This window comes from Phocoena phocoena, chromosome 16, assembly GCF_963924675.1.
Source record: "Phocoena phocoena chromosome 16, mPhoPho1.1, whole genome shotgun sequence".
NCBI classification, from domain to species: Eukaryota; Metazoa; Chordata; class Mammalia; order Artiodactyla; family Phocoenidae; genus Phocoena; species Phocoena phocoena.
The window spans coordinates 59,238,942-59,256,767 of record NC_089234.1 but is presented as its reverse complement, the minus strand read 5'-3'; the positions used below and the strand labels follow the sequence as shown (position 1 = coordinate 59,256,767).

Here is a 17,826-nt window from a genome sequence, read left to right as displayed (position 1 = left end):
AAGGCAATTAAGGGTCTGAAAAAAAGAAGTACTCTTTTTACTAAAACGGTGGGCAAAAAGACCTATTACTAGAAATATTATAGACCAGAGAGGAGGCATAAAGAGAAATGATAATTCCTGTGGTGGAATTCAGGCTATTTTCAGTTTTCCTCTTTACACTTTAGTATACTTTCCAGAATGATTGCAGTATTTTTCTATATTTATAATAAAAATCATCATTCAAATAAAGAACAAACATGATGTGTATACACAGCCAAAGAATAATAAATAAATGCCCATGTGCCTGCCACACAATTTAAGAATGGAAAAATTGAGTTTGAGTATCCACAAATGATTATATCCTACCCATTCCACCTTCCAGAGGTAACCATTATCCTGAATTTTGTGAAAATCATTCCTTTTTTCTCTACACTTTTATCATATGTATGTATCCCGGAACAATATGTTATTTATTCTGCCTGTTTTGGATTTGTATATAAATGGAATCATAGTTTAGCAGTCTTCTGTGACTTGCTTTTTTCATTCAATATACAAATTTTCCTTGATTTATGATGGGGTTACATCCCAATAAACCCACTGAAAGTTGAAAACATGCCTAACTTATCTACTGAACATCATAGCCTAGCCTAGCCTACCTTAAACTTGCTCAGAACATTTACATTAGCCTACAGTTGGGCAAAATCATCTAATACAAAGCCTACTTCATTATAAAGTGTTGAATATCTGATCGAATTTATTGAATACTGTACGGAAAGTTAAAACCAGAACGTTTGTATGGGTACAGAATGGTTATAAGTGTATCGGTTGTTTAACGTCATGATTGTGTGGCTGACTGGGAGCTGAGGCGTGCTACAGCTGCCTAGCATCACAAGAAAGTATCATACCATATATATCACTAGCCCAAGAAAAGATCAAAATGCAAAGTAAGGTTTCTACTGAATGCATATCGCTTTCACATCATCATAAAGTCAAAAAATCGTTAAGTCAGACCATCGTAAGTTGATGGCTGTCTGTAATGCTTGTGTGATTAACTCAAAATGATACATGTAGCTGCAGGCTATCCATTTTCACAACTATATAGAAGTGAAATAAATTACTACTCTAGGAATAAACCATAATTTTTTAATCGATTATATTAGAGTTGGAATGGGTTGTTTCATTTTTCTGTAATCACAAAAAAAAATACTACCTTAAACATCCCCAAACATATCTTCTGGTATGTATGTACAAGGAAGTTTCTTACAGCGAATATCCAGGAGTAGAATTACTGAGTAGTAGGGTACCTGCTACTTCAATTTTATTTGACAAATGTAATGACAAACTGGTTTCCTAAATAGTGGTATCAATTTATATTCCAACCAAAAATTTATGTAAATTCTCATTCTACCTTGTAGGTAACAATTTTATCTGACTTTTAAATTTCTACTAATCTGAAGGGTATGGTTTAATCTACATTTCTTACATTACTAAAGAGGGTAAGCTTATTTCATATGCTTAAATATCAATTTGGTTTCCCATTCCGAGAAATGCCTGTTTATGTGTTTTGTCCATTTTCCTGTTGACTCATTTTATTATTTACTTATTCTTCATGGGAATTCTTCTCTGGAGTTCTATGTTGGATACCAGTCCTCTGTTGATTATATATATTGCAGATATTTTCTCCCAATTTGTAGCCTTGTATATTTATTGTCTTTATGGAGTCTTCTGATGAACAGAAGTTCTTGAATTTTCTATAGTAAAACGTATCAAGCTTTTTAACTTTGTATTTTTCATGTCTTATTTATTAAATCCTCTCTATCTCTTAGGCCATGATATTCTCTCATAGTTTCTTCTAAAACGAAGTATATTGTCTTTCACATTTTACTCCTTAATTCATCTGAAATTCTTACTTTTGGTATAACATGAAGTAGGGATCTAATTTCCTTTTTGTCTATACAAATAAAGAGTTATCTAAGCACGTTTATTGGAAAGTCTAAGAGTATAATTTTCAAATTAAGTGCACAATAATTAAAAGAATGCAAACAATGCCATCTAAAACAAAGTATGTGCAAATTAGAGCCTAATTATTTAACACTTATTTAGCACTGAGAGATTGAAAAGCACTTTAGGGAAAAAAAAATCAAATTTTTACTCTTCCAATACAGCAAAAGAGGCAGTGAAGGTAAAGAAATCTAATGGATAGATCAGGCAATGATGTGATGAGGAAAGCATCAGAATTTCAACACATCCTCAGCTTATAAAAAGACCCAAAACACAGCCTTTGATCCACTAAGCCCATTTACCTATCCATCATAAGCAACTGCTTCTCTGAAAAACTCCCAAGATACAACCTCAGCCCCTTTAGCTTGAAAAACAACTTCCTTTCTGTAACTGGCTATTTCAGAAGGTGTCCCATAAGGTCTGGTGATTGGTTTCCTTTATCTTTCTGACTTATATAATTATATTGATTTATATTAAAGTAACAATTTGTCCCTGTGGAAAATGAAACATAGCAAGACTATGACAGCCAATTCTCCAGAGTCCCATCTGGGTCAGTGAAGAATTGGCACAGTCCTGACTAATCAAAGGCATGTCAGAGGGTCATTTAATTTCTGTCATCCCTTCTTGTTACACATAGGAGTTTCCAGTTTCAGGAGATTGTTCTACCAGGGATTTCTCCAGTATTCAGATCTCTCTAGCAAGTAACTTGCCTTGTTTTTTTGGTTTTAATGCCATGAACCAGACTTCCCTTAGACTTGCTGACCAAAGGACCACTATGTTTCTTGTTTATCTGAAGTTAGATACTTAATGCCAATGTACCTTTCAGAAAAATCAAGCCGAATGCTCTTTTGGATGGACTTCTGTCTGAATGGGCATAGTCAGAAATGTGACAACTTGTGAAAAATCTGGTTTTATTAAAATTTCATATTTAAACTCCCCAATTAACCAATAATTTTTTAAAACATCTTTATTGGAGTATAACTGCTTTACAATGTTGTGTTAGTTCCTGCTGTATAACACAGTGAATCAGCTATATATAGACATATATCCCCATATACCCTCCATCTTGCGTCTCCCTCCCATCCTCCCTATCCCACCCCTCTAGGTGGCCACAAAGCACCGAGCTGATCTCCCTGTGCTATACAGCTGCTTCCCACTAGCTATCTACTAGCTATCTATTTTACATTTGGTAGTGTATACATGTCCATGCTACTCTCTCACTTCATCCCAGTTTACCCTCCCCCCCATGTCCTCAAGTCCATTCTCTACATCTGCATCTTATTCCCGCCCTGCCCTTAGGTTCTTCAGAACCATGTTTTTTTTGTTTTTTTTTTAGATTACACATATATGTGTGAGCATACAGTATTTGTTTTCCTCTTTCTGACTTACTTCACTCTGTGTGACAGACTCTAGGTCCAAACACCTCACTACAAATAACTCAATTTAGTTTCTTTTTTTTTTTTTTTTTTTTTTTTGCGGTACACGGGCCTCTCACTGTTGTGGCCTCTCCCATTACGGAGCACAGGCTCCAACACGCAGGCTCAGTGGCCATGGCTCACGGGCCCAGCCCCTCCGCGGCATGTGGGATCTTCCCGGACCAGGGCATGAACCTGTGTCCCCTGCATCGGCAGGCGGACTCTCAACCACTGTGCCACCAAGGAAGCCCAATTTCGTTTCTTTTTATGGCTGAGTAATATTCCATTGTATATATGTGCCACATCTTCTTTATCCATTCATCTGTTGATGGACACTTAGGTTGCTTCCATGTCCTGGCTACTGTAAATAGAGCTGCAATGAACATTGTGGTACATGACTCTTTTTTAATTATTAACCAATAATTTATATTCTATATTTTGCTAAAAGTTATAATGGTTCCAAACAAAGGGTAGAAAAAAAAAAGATATTTGTGACCCTAGTGGCAAAAAATTCAGAAGACTCAGTTATCTCTTTCCAGAAATATCTGCCTACCATGGACTGAAACTTCAAACTGATGTTGGTCAAAAAACTGTTTTGAGTCAGTTGTTGCAAATTTAACTGCGAAATTCTCCTGGATTTTTTGGTCACAATTCCTGCTCTCAGGTATAAAAGCAACTAAATTAATAATGATCACAACCAAGCATTCCTGTGACAAACCAAGAATTCAGACTTTATCAGACTGAAAAATGACTCTAGAAGCTTACTCAGAACTTAGGCATACTCATCCAACCATAAATAACCCATTGTATATCAGGACCAAGAAAACAGCAAGGATAAGTGTTTGAAAAGTAATAGAGAATGGGCCCTTCCACATCCTAGTTCTTTCTCTTTAGCAACTTACCTAAAGAGAACTCTCTCGCATTAGGGCATTTTATTTGTCTCTAAATGAATCCTCAGTTTCATTTTATTCAGAAATGAAAAACTTGGAGTCAGATAATGGGGTACACAACTGATATAAAGAACCTATTGATTATTACATGTGATAATAGGAAATATTAGGGAATGGGAAAATTTTAGTACTGGATTTTCTTTTTGTTGTTGTTGTTTGTTTTTGGTGGTATGCGGGCCTCTCACTGCTGTGGCCTCTCCCGTTGCGGAGCACAGGCTCCGGACGCGTAGGCTCAGTGGCCATGGCTCACGGGCACAGCCGCTCCGCAGCATGTGGGATCCTCCCGGACCAGGGCACGAACCCGTGTCCCCTGCATCGACAGGCGGATTGTCAACCACTGCGCCACCAGGGAAGCCCTGGATTTTCTTTTCTTAATAAATTTTTTTCTTTTTATTTTTGGCTGTGTTGGGTCTTCGTTGCTGCACACAGGCTTTCTCTAGTTACAGTGAGTGGAGGCTACTGTTCATTGTGGTGTGTAGGCTTCTCATTGCGGTGGCTTCTCTTGTTGTGGAGCACGGGATCTAGGAGCACAGGCTTCAGTAGTTGTGGCACACGGGCTCAGTAGTTGTGACTCGGGGGCTCTAGAGCGCAGTCTCAGTAGTTGTGGCACACGGATTTAGTCACTCCGTGGCATGTAGGATCTTCCCAGACCGGGGTTCGAACTCATGTCTCCTGCACTGGCAGGCAGATTCTCAACCACTGTGCCTCCAGGGAAGTCCCCTGGCTTTTCTTTTGTTTTGTTTTGTTTTGGTTTTTTTTTTTTTTTGCGGTACGCGGGCCTCTCACTGCTGTGGCCTCTCCCGTTGCGGAGCACAGGCTCCGGACGCGCAGGCTCAGCGGCCATGGCTCACGGGCCCAGCCGCTCCGCGGCATGTGGGATCTTCCTGGACCGGGGCACGAACCCGTGTCCCCTGCATCGGCAGGTGGACTCTCAACCACTGCGCCACCAGGGAAGCCCCCCTGGCTTTTCTTAATAGAAAGAGTTTGTTGCTAAATTTAGCTTTAATAGACAATAGTTAATTCCATGAAAAACAGTTGGTTGTTTATTCTTTCAAAACGAAAATTTAGTGTTAGCTTTTCGGATAAATACTCAAAGTCTAAGCAAGTTTGAATAGTATCCGATCACATTAAATAGAGTTGTGTGGGCAAAAGGTTCAGAGAAACAGAATACCTAAACCAAGTAGTAGTTCTTTGAAACAAGCAAAACTAATCATACTTATCCTCTGTACTAAACCACATGCAAATAATGCAGTAACAAATTGTTTAGCATCAACCTGAATAACTAAACCACCTTAATATTGATCATTAACCTAATGACAGTGAGAAGAAACAAATTTGAAGTATTTACCTTGAGAGCACAAAAGATGCAGGAATCTCCCATGCATTTGTGAGTTGTAAGCTGCCTAAAGCTACGTCTGAAGATGTCCAAGTGCCATAAAACCTGATGAAAAGGGAAAATACTTCATTACTCTACAAAAAACCCCCATTTAATTTCAAATTCAAGAATTCAAGCAAACATAGGTAGACAATAGACATTGTTACTCCCAAGAGAAAAGTTCATTCTAGTGTATTAAAAAAAAATGTCAAAAACGGTGAGGTATCCAACCAGAGGGATAGGTGACCATATTCTGGAAAAGACACTAATTCGAACATAAAGTAGGTCACACAGAGAAAATATGATACTAGATACATCAAATGTGATCCTAAAGAGGGAAGTTATGGGTTAAAAACTGCGGAATAAGGATTTATTTCAATGGTCCACACAGGAAAACCATGAATATTTTAAAACTTATTTAGGGCCTTCCCTGGTGGCGCAGTGGTTGCAAGTCCACCTGCCGATGCAGGGGACACGGGTTCGTGCCCCGGTCCAGGAAGATCCCACATGCCACAGAGCGTCTGGGCCCATGAGCCGTGGCCGCTGAGCCTGCGGTCCGGAGCCTGTGCGTCCGGAGCCTGTGCTCCGCAGCGGGAGAGGCCACAGCACTGAGAGGCCCGCGTACCGCAAAAAAAAAAAGAAAAAAAAACTTATTTAGAAGCCTGAATGGTAGTGTGGAATTTTGTCTTTGTTAGATTTCTCAATTTTTGGACCTTTCTGAGAGGTGTGACCTCCTTAAGTCAACAGAATAAAAAAAATAATGGTGATATCAACAGTAATAAATCGGTTCATAGCAGGCAGAGTCAAGATGGCATATTAAGAGGACGCGAAATTCGCGTCTCTGCACAACTAGGGTACCTACCAGGCACTGGTGGGGGACCACGGACACCTAAGGGGACGGGAGGAACCCCCAGCAACCAGATAGGACGTGGGGCATTGGGGGGAGTGAAGGGGGAAGAGAAGTGGAGAAGGGAGGGGACTGGCATCCCTGAGGGGCGGCTGGGGGAAGGGATCCCATGCCTGAAGGGGGAAACTGGGTGAGCACCGGGAGGGCAGAGGATCAACAGGGATCGTGGCCAGGTTTCTCCTACCCACTTGGGCCCCCGGGAGCCTGCTGAGATGCCAGGCCTGATCCTCTGTCCACTGAGGCCCCCTACAGCCGCACGGGCCTACGGGAGTGGGAGGGAGGGAAGGGGGAGCAAAAGTAAAGGCTGGACCTCTGGGACTGGCAACCCTCAGTGGTGGCTGAGGGAGGGGAGGAGTTGGTACACCCAGCAGGGGCCACCCATGGTTAGGGGTCCATCAGCAGCAGAGGGGACCCTGGGGGAGACAATGGGGGAGGGGCACAAAGGAACGGAAGGGAACAAGGCCAGCACCTTCTCTGTCCACTTATGCACCAGGGGGTCTATTGGGCTCCCGGGCCTAATCCTCTGCCCTCAGAGCCTCCCTCCTGCCGTGCAGAACCCAAGCCCCGCCCCCACACCCCCACCAAAGGCCCCACCTCTACACTCAGAGACACCGTCCAACACACTAGGCCTAAACTCCACCCATACACCCTCACTAAGGGCCCTACCTCCAAACTCTAGAACTCCACACTTCAGAGACCCTCCTTTCCACGTGCAGCCTCTCTCCTTCCCGTGCAGGTCCTAAGCAGAGGCCCCGCCCCATGTTTAAACACTGCCCCATCAAGGCCCCACCCCCAAGGCCTTTTACGGCTGCTGCGTGGGTTCTGGAGCCTAGGCCCTGCCCCACACCCAAATGTCACTCCCCCACTCACCTATATCCTGCCCCACCCTAAACTCCACCCCTGCCTAAGTTCCACCACCACCTAAACTCCGCCCCCATAGCCAAGGCTTTTCTTTTTTTTCTCTCTTTCTTTTTTCCTCTTTTAGATTGGGGTTCTGTTTCACCTTGTTGATTCTTTTATATTTTTATTTTTCCTAATAAATCTTTTACTTTTTCTAATTTTATTTTATTCTTTATACTTCGTTATTATTCTCTCCTTTTGGCTTGTTCACCCCACCCCTTTTTTTTCTTTTTTCTGTTGTGGTTTTATTTTACCTTGTTGCAGTTGTTTAAATTATAGTTTTATTTTTCCTAGTATTTTTTATCTTTCTAATTTAATTTTGTTTTTTACACTTTGATATTCTACTGCTCCTTTCTTTCTTTCCTTCCTTTGCTTTTTCTTTTTTTTACCACACCACGAAGCTTGCGGGATCTTGGTTCCCAGGCCAGTGACAGGTCAGGCCCGACTTCCTATGATGGGAGCTCTGAGTCCGAACTGCTGGACTAACAGAGAACCTCAGACCCCAGTGAATATTAATCAGAGTGAGGCCTCCTGGAGGTCCTAATCACAGCACCAAGACCCAGCTCTAATCCAACTGCCTGCAAACTCCAGTGCTGGATGTCTCAGGCCAAACAACCAGTAAGACAGGAACACAGCACCACCATCAAAAAAAAATCAAAGGACAAAAATATATGTTACAAACAATGGAGCAAGGTAAAAACTTACAAGACCAAATAAATGAAGACGAAATAGGCAACCTACCTGAAAAAGGATTCAGAGTAATGATAGTAAAGATAATCCAAAATCTTGGAAACAGAATGAAGAAAATACAAGAAACATTTAACAAGGATCTAGAAGAACTAAAGAGCAAACAAACAGTGATGAAAAACACAATTACTGAAATTGAATTACTCTAGAAGGAATCAATAGCAGAATAATTGAGGCAGAAGTACGGATAAGTGACCTGGAAGATAAAATGGTGAAAATAACTGCCAGGGAGCAGAATAAAGAAACAAGAATGAAAAGAATTGAGGACAGTCTCAGACATCTCCGGGACAACATTAAATGCACCAACATTTGAATTATAGGGGTCCCAGAAGAAGAAGAGAAAAAGAAAGGGTCTGAGAAAATATTTGAAAAGATTATAGTTGAAAGCTTCCCTAACACGGGAAAGGAAATAGTCAATCAAGTCCAGGAAGCACAAAGAGTACCATATAGAATAAACCCAAAGAGAAACACGCAGAGACACATATTAATCAAACTGTCAAAAATTATATACAAAGAAAAAATATTAAAAGCAGCAAGGGAAAAACAACAAATAACATACAAGAGAATCCCCATAAGTTTAACATCTGATCTTTTGGCAGAAACTCTGCAAGCCAGAAGGGAGTGGCAGGACACATTTAAACTGATGAAAGGGAAAAACCTACAACCAATATTATTCTACCCAGCAAGGATCTCATTCAGATTTGATGGAGAAATTAAAACCTTTACAGATAAGCAAAAGTAAGAGAATTCAGCATCACCAAACCAGCTTTACAACAAATGCTAAAGGAACTTCTCTAGGCAGGAAACATGAGAGAAGGAAAAGGCCTACAAAAACAAACACAAAACAGTTAAGAAAATGGTAATAGGAACATACATATTGATAATTACCTTAAATGTAAATGGATTAAATGCCGAAACCAAAAGACATAGAAGGGCTGAATGGATACAAAAACAAGACCCGTATATATGCTGTCTACAAGAGACCCACTTCAGACCTAGGGACACATACAGACTGAAAGTGAGGGGATGGAAAAAGATAATCCATGCAAATGGAAATCAAAAGAAAGCTGGAGCAGCAATTCTCATGAGACAAAATAGACTTCAAAATAAAGACTTACAAGAGACAAAGAAGGACACTACATAATGATCAAGGGATCAATCCAAGAAGAAGATATAACAATTGTAAATATTTATGCACCCAACATAGCAGCACCTCAATACAAAAGGCAAATGCTAACAGCCATAAAAGGGGAAATTGACAGTAACACAATAATACTAGGGGACCTTAACACCCCACTTTCACCAATGGACAGATGATCCAAAATGAAAATAAATAAGGAAACACAAGCTTTAAATGACACATTAAACAAGATGAACTTAGTTGATATTTATAGGACATTCCATCCAAAAACAACAGAATACACTTTCTTCTCAAGTGCTCATGGAACATTCTCCAGGATAGACCATATCTTGGGTCACAAATCAAGCCTAGATAAATTTAAGAAAATTGAAATTGTATCAAGTATCTTTTTCAACCACAATGCTACGAGACTAGATATCAATTACAGGAAAAAAACTAAAAAATACAAACACATGGAGGCTAAACAATATGCTACTAAATAACCAAGAGATCATTGAAGAAATCAAAGAGGAAATCAAAAACTACCTAGAAACAAATGATAATGAAAACACGACAACCCAAAAGCTATGGGATGCAGCAAAAGCAGTTCTAAAGGGGAAGTTTATAGCAATACAATCCTACCTCAAGAAAAAAGAAAAATCTCAAATAAACAACCTAAGCTTATACCTAAAGCAATTAGAGAAAGAAGAACAAATAAACCCCAAAGTTAGCAGAAGGAAAGAAATCATAAAGATCAGATCAGAAATAAATGAAAAAGAAATGAAGGAAGCAATAGTAAAGATCAATAAAACTAAAAGCTGGTTCTTTGAGAAGATAAACAAAATTAATAAACCATTAGCCAGACTCATCAAGAAAAAAAGGGAGAAGACTCAAACCAAAAGAATTAGAAATGAAAAAGGAGAAGCAACAACTGACACTGCAGAAATACAAAGGATCGTGAGAGATTACTACAAACAACTATATGACAATAAAATGGACAACCCAGAAGAAATGGACAAATTCTTAGAAAAGCATAACCTTCTGAGACTGACCCAGGAAGAAATAGAAAATATAAACAGACCTATCACAAGCACTGAAATTGAAACGGTAATTAAAAATCGTCCAACAAACAAAAACCCACGTCCAGATGGCTTCACAGGCAAATTCTACCAAACATTTAGAGAAGAGCTAACACCTATCCTTCTCAAACTCTTCCAAAATATAGCAGAGGGAGGAACATTCCCAAACTCATTCTACGAGGCCACTGTCACCCTGATACCAAAACCAGACAAAGATGTCACTAAAACAGAAAACTACAGGCCAGTATCTCTGATGAACATAGATGCAAAAAGCCTCAACAAAATACTAACAAACAGAATCCAACAGCACATTAAAAGGATCATACACCATGATCAAGTGGGGTTTATCCCAGGAATGCAAGGATTCTTCAATATCTGCAAATCAATCAATGTGATACACCATATTAACAAATTGAAGGAGAAAAACCATATGATCATCTCTGTAGATGCAGAAAAAGCTTTTGACAAAATTCAACACCCATTTATGATAAAAACTCTCCAGAAAGTAGGCATAGAGGGAACCTAACTCAACATAATAAAGGCCATATGTGACAAACCCACAATAAACATCGTTCTCAATGGTGAAAAACTAAAATCATTTCTTCTAAGATCAGGAACAAGACAAGGTTGCCCACTCTCACCAGTATTATTCAACATAGTTTTGGAAGTTTTAGCCACAGCAATTAGAGAAGAAAAAGAAATAAAAGGAATCCAAATGGGAAAAGAAGAAGTAAGCTGTCACTGTTTGCAGATGACATGATACTATACATAAAGAATCCTAAAGATGCTACCAGAAAACTATTAGAGCTAATCAATGAATTTGGTAGAGTAGCAGGATACAAAATTAATGGTAGAGTAGCAGGATACAAAATTAATGCAGGATACAAAATTAATGCATTCCTATACACTAATGATGAAAAATCTGAAAGAGAAATTAAGGAAACACTCCCATTTACCATTGCAACAAAAAGAATAAAATACCTAGGAATAAATCTACCTAAGGAGGCAAAAGACCTGTATGCAGAAAACTATAAGACACTGATGAAAGAAATTAAAGACGATACAAACAGATGGAGAGATATACCATGTTCTTGGATTGGAAGAATCAACATAGTTAAAATGACTATACTACCCAAAGCAATCTACAGATTCAATGCAATCCCTATCAAACTACCAATGGTATTTTCCACAGAACTAGAACAAAAAATTGCACAATTTGTATGGAAACACAAAAGACCCTGAATAGACAAAGCAATCTTGAGAAAGAAAAACGGATCTGGAGGAATCAGGCTTCCTGACTTCAGACTATACTACAAAGCTACAGTAATCAAGACAGTATGGTACTGGCACAGAAACAGAAATATAGATCAATGGAACAGGATAGAAAGCCCAGAGATAAACCCATGCACATATGGTCACCTTATCTTTGATAAAGGAGGCAAGAATATACAATGGAGAAAAGACAGCCTCTTCAATAAGTGGTGCTGGGAAAACTGGACAGCTACATGTAAAAGAATGAAATTAGAACACTCCCTTACACCAAACACAAAAATAAACTCAAAATGGATTAAAGACCTAAATGTAAGGCCAGACACTATCAAACTCTTAGAGGAAAACATAGGCAGAACACTCTATGACATAAATCACAGCAAGATCCTTTTTGACTCACCTCCTAGAGAAACGGAAATAGAAACAAAAATAAACAAATGGGACCTAATGAAACTTCAAAGCTTTTGCATAGCAAAGGAAACCATAAAAAAGAAGAAAAGACAACCCTCAGAATGGGAGAAAATATTTGCAAACGAAGCAACTGACAAAGGATTAATCGCCAAAATATACAAGCAGCTCACACAGCTCAATATTAAAAAAACAAACAACCCAATCCAAAAATGGGCAGAAGACCTAAATAGACATTTCTCCAAATAAGATATACAGATTGCCAACAAACACATGAAAAGATGCTCAACATCACTAATCATTAGAGAAATGCAAATCAAAACTACAATGAGGTATCACCTCACACCGGTCAGAATGGCCATCATCAAAAAAATCTGCAAACAATAAACGTTGGAGGGGGTGAGGAGAAAAGGGAACCCTCTTGCACTGTTGGTGGGAACGTAAATTGATATAGCCACTATGGAGAACGCTATGAAGGTTCCTTAAAAAACTAAAAATAGAACTACCACATGACTCAGCAATCCCACTACTGGGCATATACCCTGAAAACCATAATTTAAAAAGAGTCATGTACCACAATGTTCAGTGCACCACTATTTACAATACCCAGGATATGGAAGTAACCTAAGTGTCCATCGATAGATGAATGGATAAAGAAGATGTGTCACATATATACATGGAATATTACTCAGCCATGAAAAGAATCGAAATTGAGTTATTTGTAGAGAGGTGGATGGACCTAGAGTCTGTCATACAGAGTGAAATAAGTCAGAAAGAGAAAAACAAATACTGTATGCTAACACATATATATGGAATCTGTAAAAAAAAAATTGGTTCCGACGAACCTAGGGGCAGGATAGGAATAAAGACACAGACATAGAGAATGGACTTGAGGACACATGGACGGGGAAGGGTAAGCCGGGATGAAGTGAGAGAGTAACATTGACATATATAGCCTACCAAATGTAAAATAGATAGCTAGTGGGAAGCAGCTGGGAGATTAGCTTGGTGCTTTGCGACCACCTAGAGGGGCGGGATAAGGAGGGTGGGAGGCAGATGCAAGAGGGAGGGGATATGGGGATATACGTATGCATATAACTGATTCACTTTGTTATACAGCAGAAACTAACACACATTGTAAAGCAATTATACTCCAATAAAGATGTTAAAAGAAAATCTGTTCATAGTTTGTAACCTTGATACAATGTGATGCGAACAACACTTTACTTCTATGGTATTCCTCTCAAGAACCCATAACGCCAATCTAATCATGAGAAGCATATCAGACAAACTGCAATAGTGGGACATCCTACAAAATACTTGACTAGTACCCTTCAAAATTGTCAAAATCATCAAAAACAAGGAAATTGTGTGAAACTGTCACAGCCAAGAGGAGCCTAAGGAGACAGGACAAGTAAATGTAAATGTAGTATCCTGGATGGGATCCTGGAATACAAAAAGACACTTCATAAAAAAACTCACGAAATCTCAGTAAACTATGAGTTCAGTTGAAAAAGAAATGGTGTAATATATAGCATAAATGCCTTAGGAAGCTCCTCTTATCTGGAAAACATTTAAATAGCACGATATATGAAAAGGCACTACTTTTGGAGCACCAGATTATAGCACACCTCCAAGGCTTCTTCATACTTTGGTGTCTATAGATATAAATTTCCAAAAGTTCTTTGAAACACGTTACACTCCCAAATAAGCAACGCCTTTTTATAATAAATGTAATAGGTTCAATACATCTGTGGTGAACACAGCTTTCATACCAAAAGTCAGAATATTAGCTCATTGAAACAATTACTTTCAGCTTGTAACATGATTATAACAGGCACTCCAAAACTATCAATGTCTTCCAAGTATAGATATAAAAATAGGTATGTGTGTGTAAGTTTTATGTTCTATATGGCACTGGAAATCAGAACAGAAATTTGTAAATATTATTGCTTAGACTGACAATAAAAATAGAACATATAGAAAAAAACAGAATTATAAAAACAGGACTATGGCCTGATAGGAGGTAAACACACACACATCTATATCAACACCTTTTTTTACCTTCCTCTAAATTACAAAAGTATTATTAGTTTATGCAAAGTGACTCAAAAAGCTAATACGTTGGGGGGAAAAAACCTAACCAAACACCCACCCCCACCCCCGCTGCAACTGCATACAATTTGTGGTAGTAATTACTGAAGGTACTTAAACTCTTTCTATAGTTTGACAGCATAGAATTTTTGACTCTTGACAGCATAGAATTTTTTAATGTTTTCAAATAAAAATTTGAAAACAGAGTATGGAAGTTTTATTACATAAATAATCTTGACAATGAAATTTTATCATTTCAACATGGATGGACTTGGAGGTTATTATGCTAAGTGAAATAAGTCAGACAGAGAAAGACAAATACTGTATGATACCACTTATATGTGGAATCTAAACAATAAAATAAACTAGTGAATACAACAAAAAAGAAACAGACTCACAGATATAGAGAACAAACCAGTGGCTACCAGTGAGGAGAGGGAAGGTGGGGGGCAAGATAGGTGTAGGAGATTAAGAGGTACAAATTATTCTGTATAAAATAAGTAAGCTACAAGAATATACCATACAACACAGGGAATACAGTCAATATTTTATAATAACTATAAATGGAGTATAACCTTTAAAAATTGTGAATCGCTATGTTGTACACCTGTAACCTATATAATATTGTACATCAACTTTACCTCAATTTTTTTTAAAAGACATTTTTAATACTACTGAGAAGACTAAACATGGACTGGGTATTAGATAATATTAATAATTTTAGCTAAACTTTTTAGGTGTGATAAAGTCTTTAAGATTATGGTTTTTTTCATGTCCTTATGTACTAGAGAAATACACTGAAGTATTTAAAGATCACATAATGCTCGGGAGTAGCTTAAAGTAATTCAGCAAAAAAAGGGGGCCAGTGAATGAACTAAGACTGGTAAATATTAATCATTGTTGAGCCTGGTTGATGTGTACATGAAGATTCATAATACAAAATAAATAAGTAAATAAATAAATAAGCTTGACAAGATCCTTGTACTACAAATGAAGAAATTAAAAAAATACTATTACCTGTACAAGGTCACAAGGCTAGTCTAAAGAAAGGCTAAAACTAGAACCCAGGTCTCCTAAGTCCAGTGCTTTTTATATCAAATATGTTGTCTTTTTTTTTGGGGGGGGGGTATAATTGCTTTACAATGGTGTGTTAGTTTCTGCTTTATAACAAAGTGAATCAGTTATACATATACATATGTTCCCAATTGTCTTGTCTTTTATTCTCTCATAACAACTTATTTTCTCATACATCTGAAGTGTAAAGCTAATATTTTACCCAAGCATAATTATCTTGGGTGGCAAATTTCATTTACTTTTACTGTGAAGAGGAGAAAAAAGGGGAAAGCAATCACTTGAAAGTTAGACCAAGGGGGATGAACCGAACACGCTATGGCCCTGATTGGGCAGGGCAGGCAGACAGATAGGAAGCATTGGGATTCTGAGACAGCTAAAGTGGCAAGCAAGACAAAAAGGGAAAATTTAGAGTAGATAATCACCTTAGAGGAATTTATTTTCTACCAGCTCTGTGCAAGCATATCTGACCAGACACCGCAGGAGAGCTCAGAGGAAGGAGATGAAGAAGTGGACAAAGACTGGACCCCGATCAGAACGTGTGCTAAGAGCCTGAATATTATGAGACAAGAATAACATACCTGATTCATTTAAATTAAGTTCAAAAACAGGCAAAACTAATCTATGGTTGGTGGTTACCCTTCAATAGTGTTCACCCTTGGGGAGTGGTTAGTGACTGGAAGAGAGCACAAGGGAGTCTTCTGGAAGCTGGAAATCAGCTCTTTGTTAATCTGGGTGCTGTTTACATGGTTGTGATCAGTTTTGAAAGCTGAACTGTATAATTATGATACATGCATTTTCCTGTATGTATATTATACATCAATAAAAAGTTAAAAAAATATTAAAAAAAAGAATAACATACCTGAGAATTGTGGAAAGAATTTTGCTTTCTATACTAGAGGAAAGCAACTAGGGTGATGAGACACCTTTGTCTCAGATGGAAAAAAAGGAAACAGTAGAGACTGTTCAGGAAAAAAGTCAATAAACAAGTAGTAAGATCATCTAGTCCATGTACCTCCCTTTAGACAGCTAAGTAGTAGTAGTTACAGTTATTATTTCTACTATCATTATTACTCTCCTCTTTTACAAATGAGGTAATTGAGACTCAAAGAGATAAAGTGACTTGCCTACGATCACAGAGATTAACTTAAAAAATGATGTTAGGCTGCTGACCTCAAACCGAGACTATCAAGTATCAGATTTAAAAGAGTAATCAGAAATACAGCATCAGCAAGTGAAAGTCAAAGTTCACCAAAAAGAAAGAAATTACCCTTACCTGCAAGGCACTGTTGAGGAAGCAGCTGTTTTGTCCTGGCTCATTGCTGAGGCCTTTGCTGGGGGCTATGGAGGTTGAGCTTCGAGGAGCAAACATCCCTTGGACACTACCACGGCCCCCTGAAAAATAATTTCTCTTCCAAGACATTATTGTTCACATTTAGCCTGAAAACACAGAGGAAGTTTTGTATCTTTTGGGGAGGGAGTTTCTGTCTGCTGAAGTCCTTAATATAAAGAGAATCCAGAATTTAACAAATTTATGTTGAAAGATTTTAAATTTACAACATTTCAAACATCATATATGCAGCTCAAGAAACTCAGGTATCCTTAGATCCACATGACAGAGCTGTCCTCTACTTGCTCCAAGCAATGCCCAAAATGTAACATGGCACAGGATTAATTCAAACAGAGAAATCCTTCCTTCGATTTTTCTTGAACTGCCTCCATAAAACCCTGGTGAAGTGGCTGTACTCCTCAACTCCAACAGAATCCAGGATCAGGGTAGGATGTGTTCTTTAGGCTTGTTTATAATGCTTCTTGTGGATTGAAGAATTTTCCAACTGGAAGGAGAGGCAGACAGATAAGCAAGAATCCAACGCAACCCTCCTCGCCTTCTATTGCCTCGTCCCATCATCCTCTGAAGTAAAAACCCAAGTTCTAAGCAACTGACATAGATTCCACAAAGCTAAGAAGCTTGTTTGAAATAAATGGAGTTTCTGTTGTTGTTGTTCTGCTGCTGTTTTTTAATATGCCCCAAATATTTTCTAGTATTCCATCCAGAACTTCAGAAAGTCTCTTCTCTTTTCCTCTGTGACTAGACTAGCCAGCTGTGCCAGAGAGCTTTAAAGAAAGAAAAAAAAAAAACAATCAAAAGCTTGCGTCATTTAATGACTCTACTAGCTTTGTGCGCTTCTGCCAAGATCAGCGTTGCCTCACCTCTCACTAAAACTTGAAACCGAGACAAACAATGCTCACCACCCCACCCCCGCAAAGAAATCCTAACAACAACAAAAAGGAGAAACACTCAAACCAAAGAGGTGGGAAGAAAAAGGTGTGCGCAGCTTTACTCTCATAGGAGCCTCCTCCCAAATTTTCTAGGAGAAGAAAGTTGACCTGGACAAAAATAAGAACTGAATGCAAACTTTCCAAAATCAGGCTAAGAAAAAAGTTACCAAGTAAACACACACCAAACTAGAAATTGAAACTGTTTTGGATGTTGTGAGTACAGAAAATTTT

The 17,826-nt window shown here is 38.5% G+C and overlaps 1 protein-coding gene across 7 annotated transcripts in view; it reads right to left on the bottom strand.

The window, feature by feature from the left end:
• Window positions 1–16,738, bottom strand: part of USP54 (ubiquitin specific peptidase 54) — a 72,098-nt gene extending 55,360 nt beyond the window's left edge. For all 7 annotated transcript variants that reach the window (XM_065894112.1, XM_065894113.1, XM_065894114.1 and 4 more), the window contains exons 1-2: window positions 16,592–16,738; window positions 5,694–5,786 (exon numbers count right to left, since the gene is read on the bottom strand). In XM_065894112.1, coding sequence (XP_065750184.1) covers window positions 5,694–5,786; window positions 16,592–16,738 — 240 coding nt within the window. The remainder of the gene's footprint in view (window positions 1–5,693; window positions 5,787–16,591) is intronic.
• Between the last annotated feature and the right edge of the window lie 1,088 nt (window positions 16,739–17,826).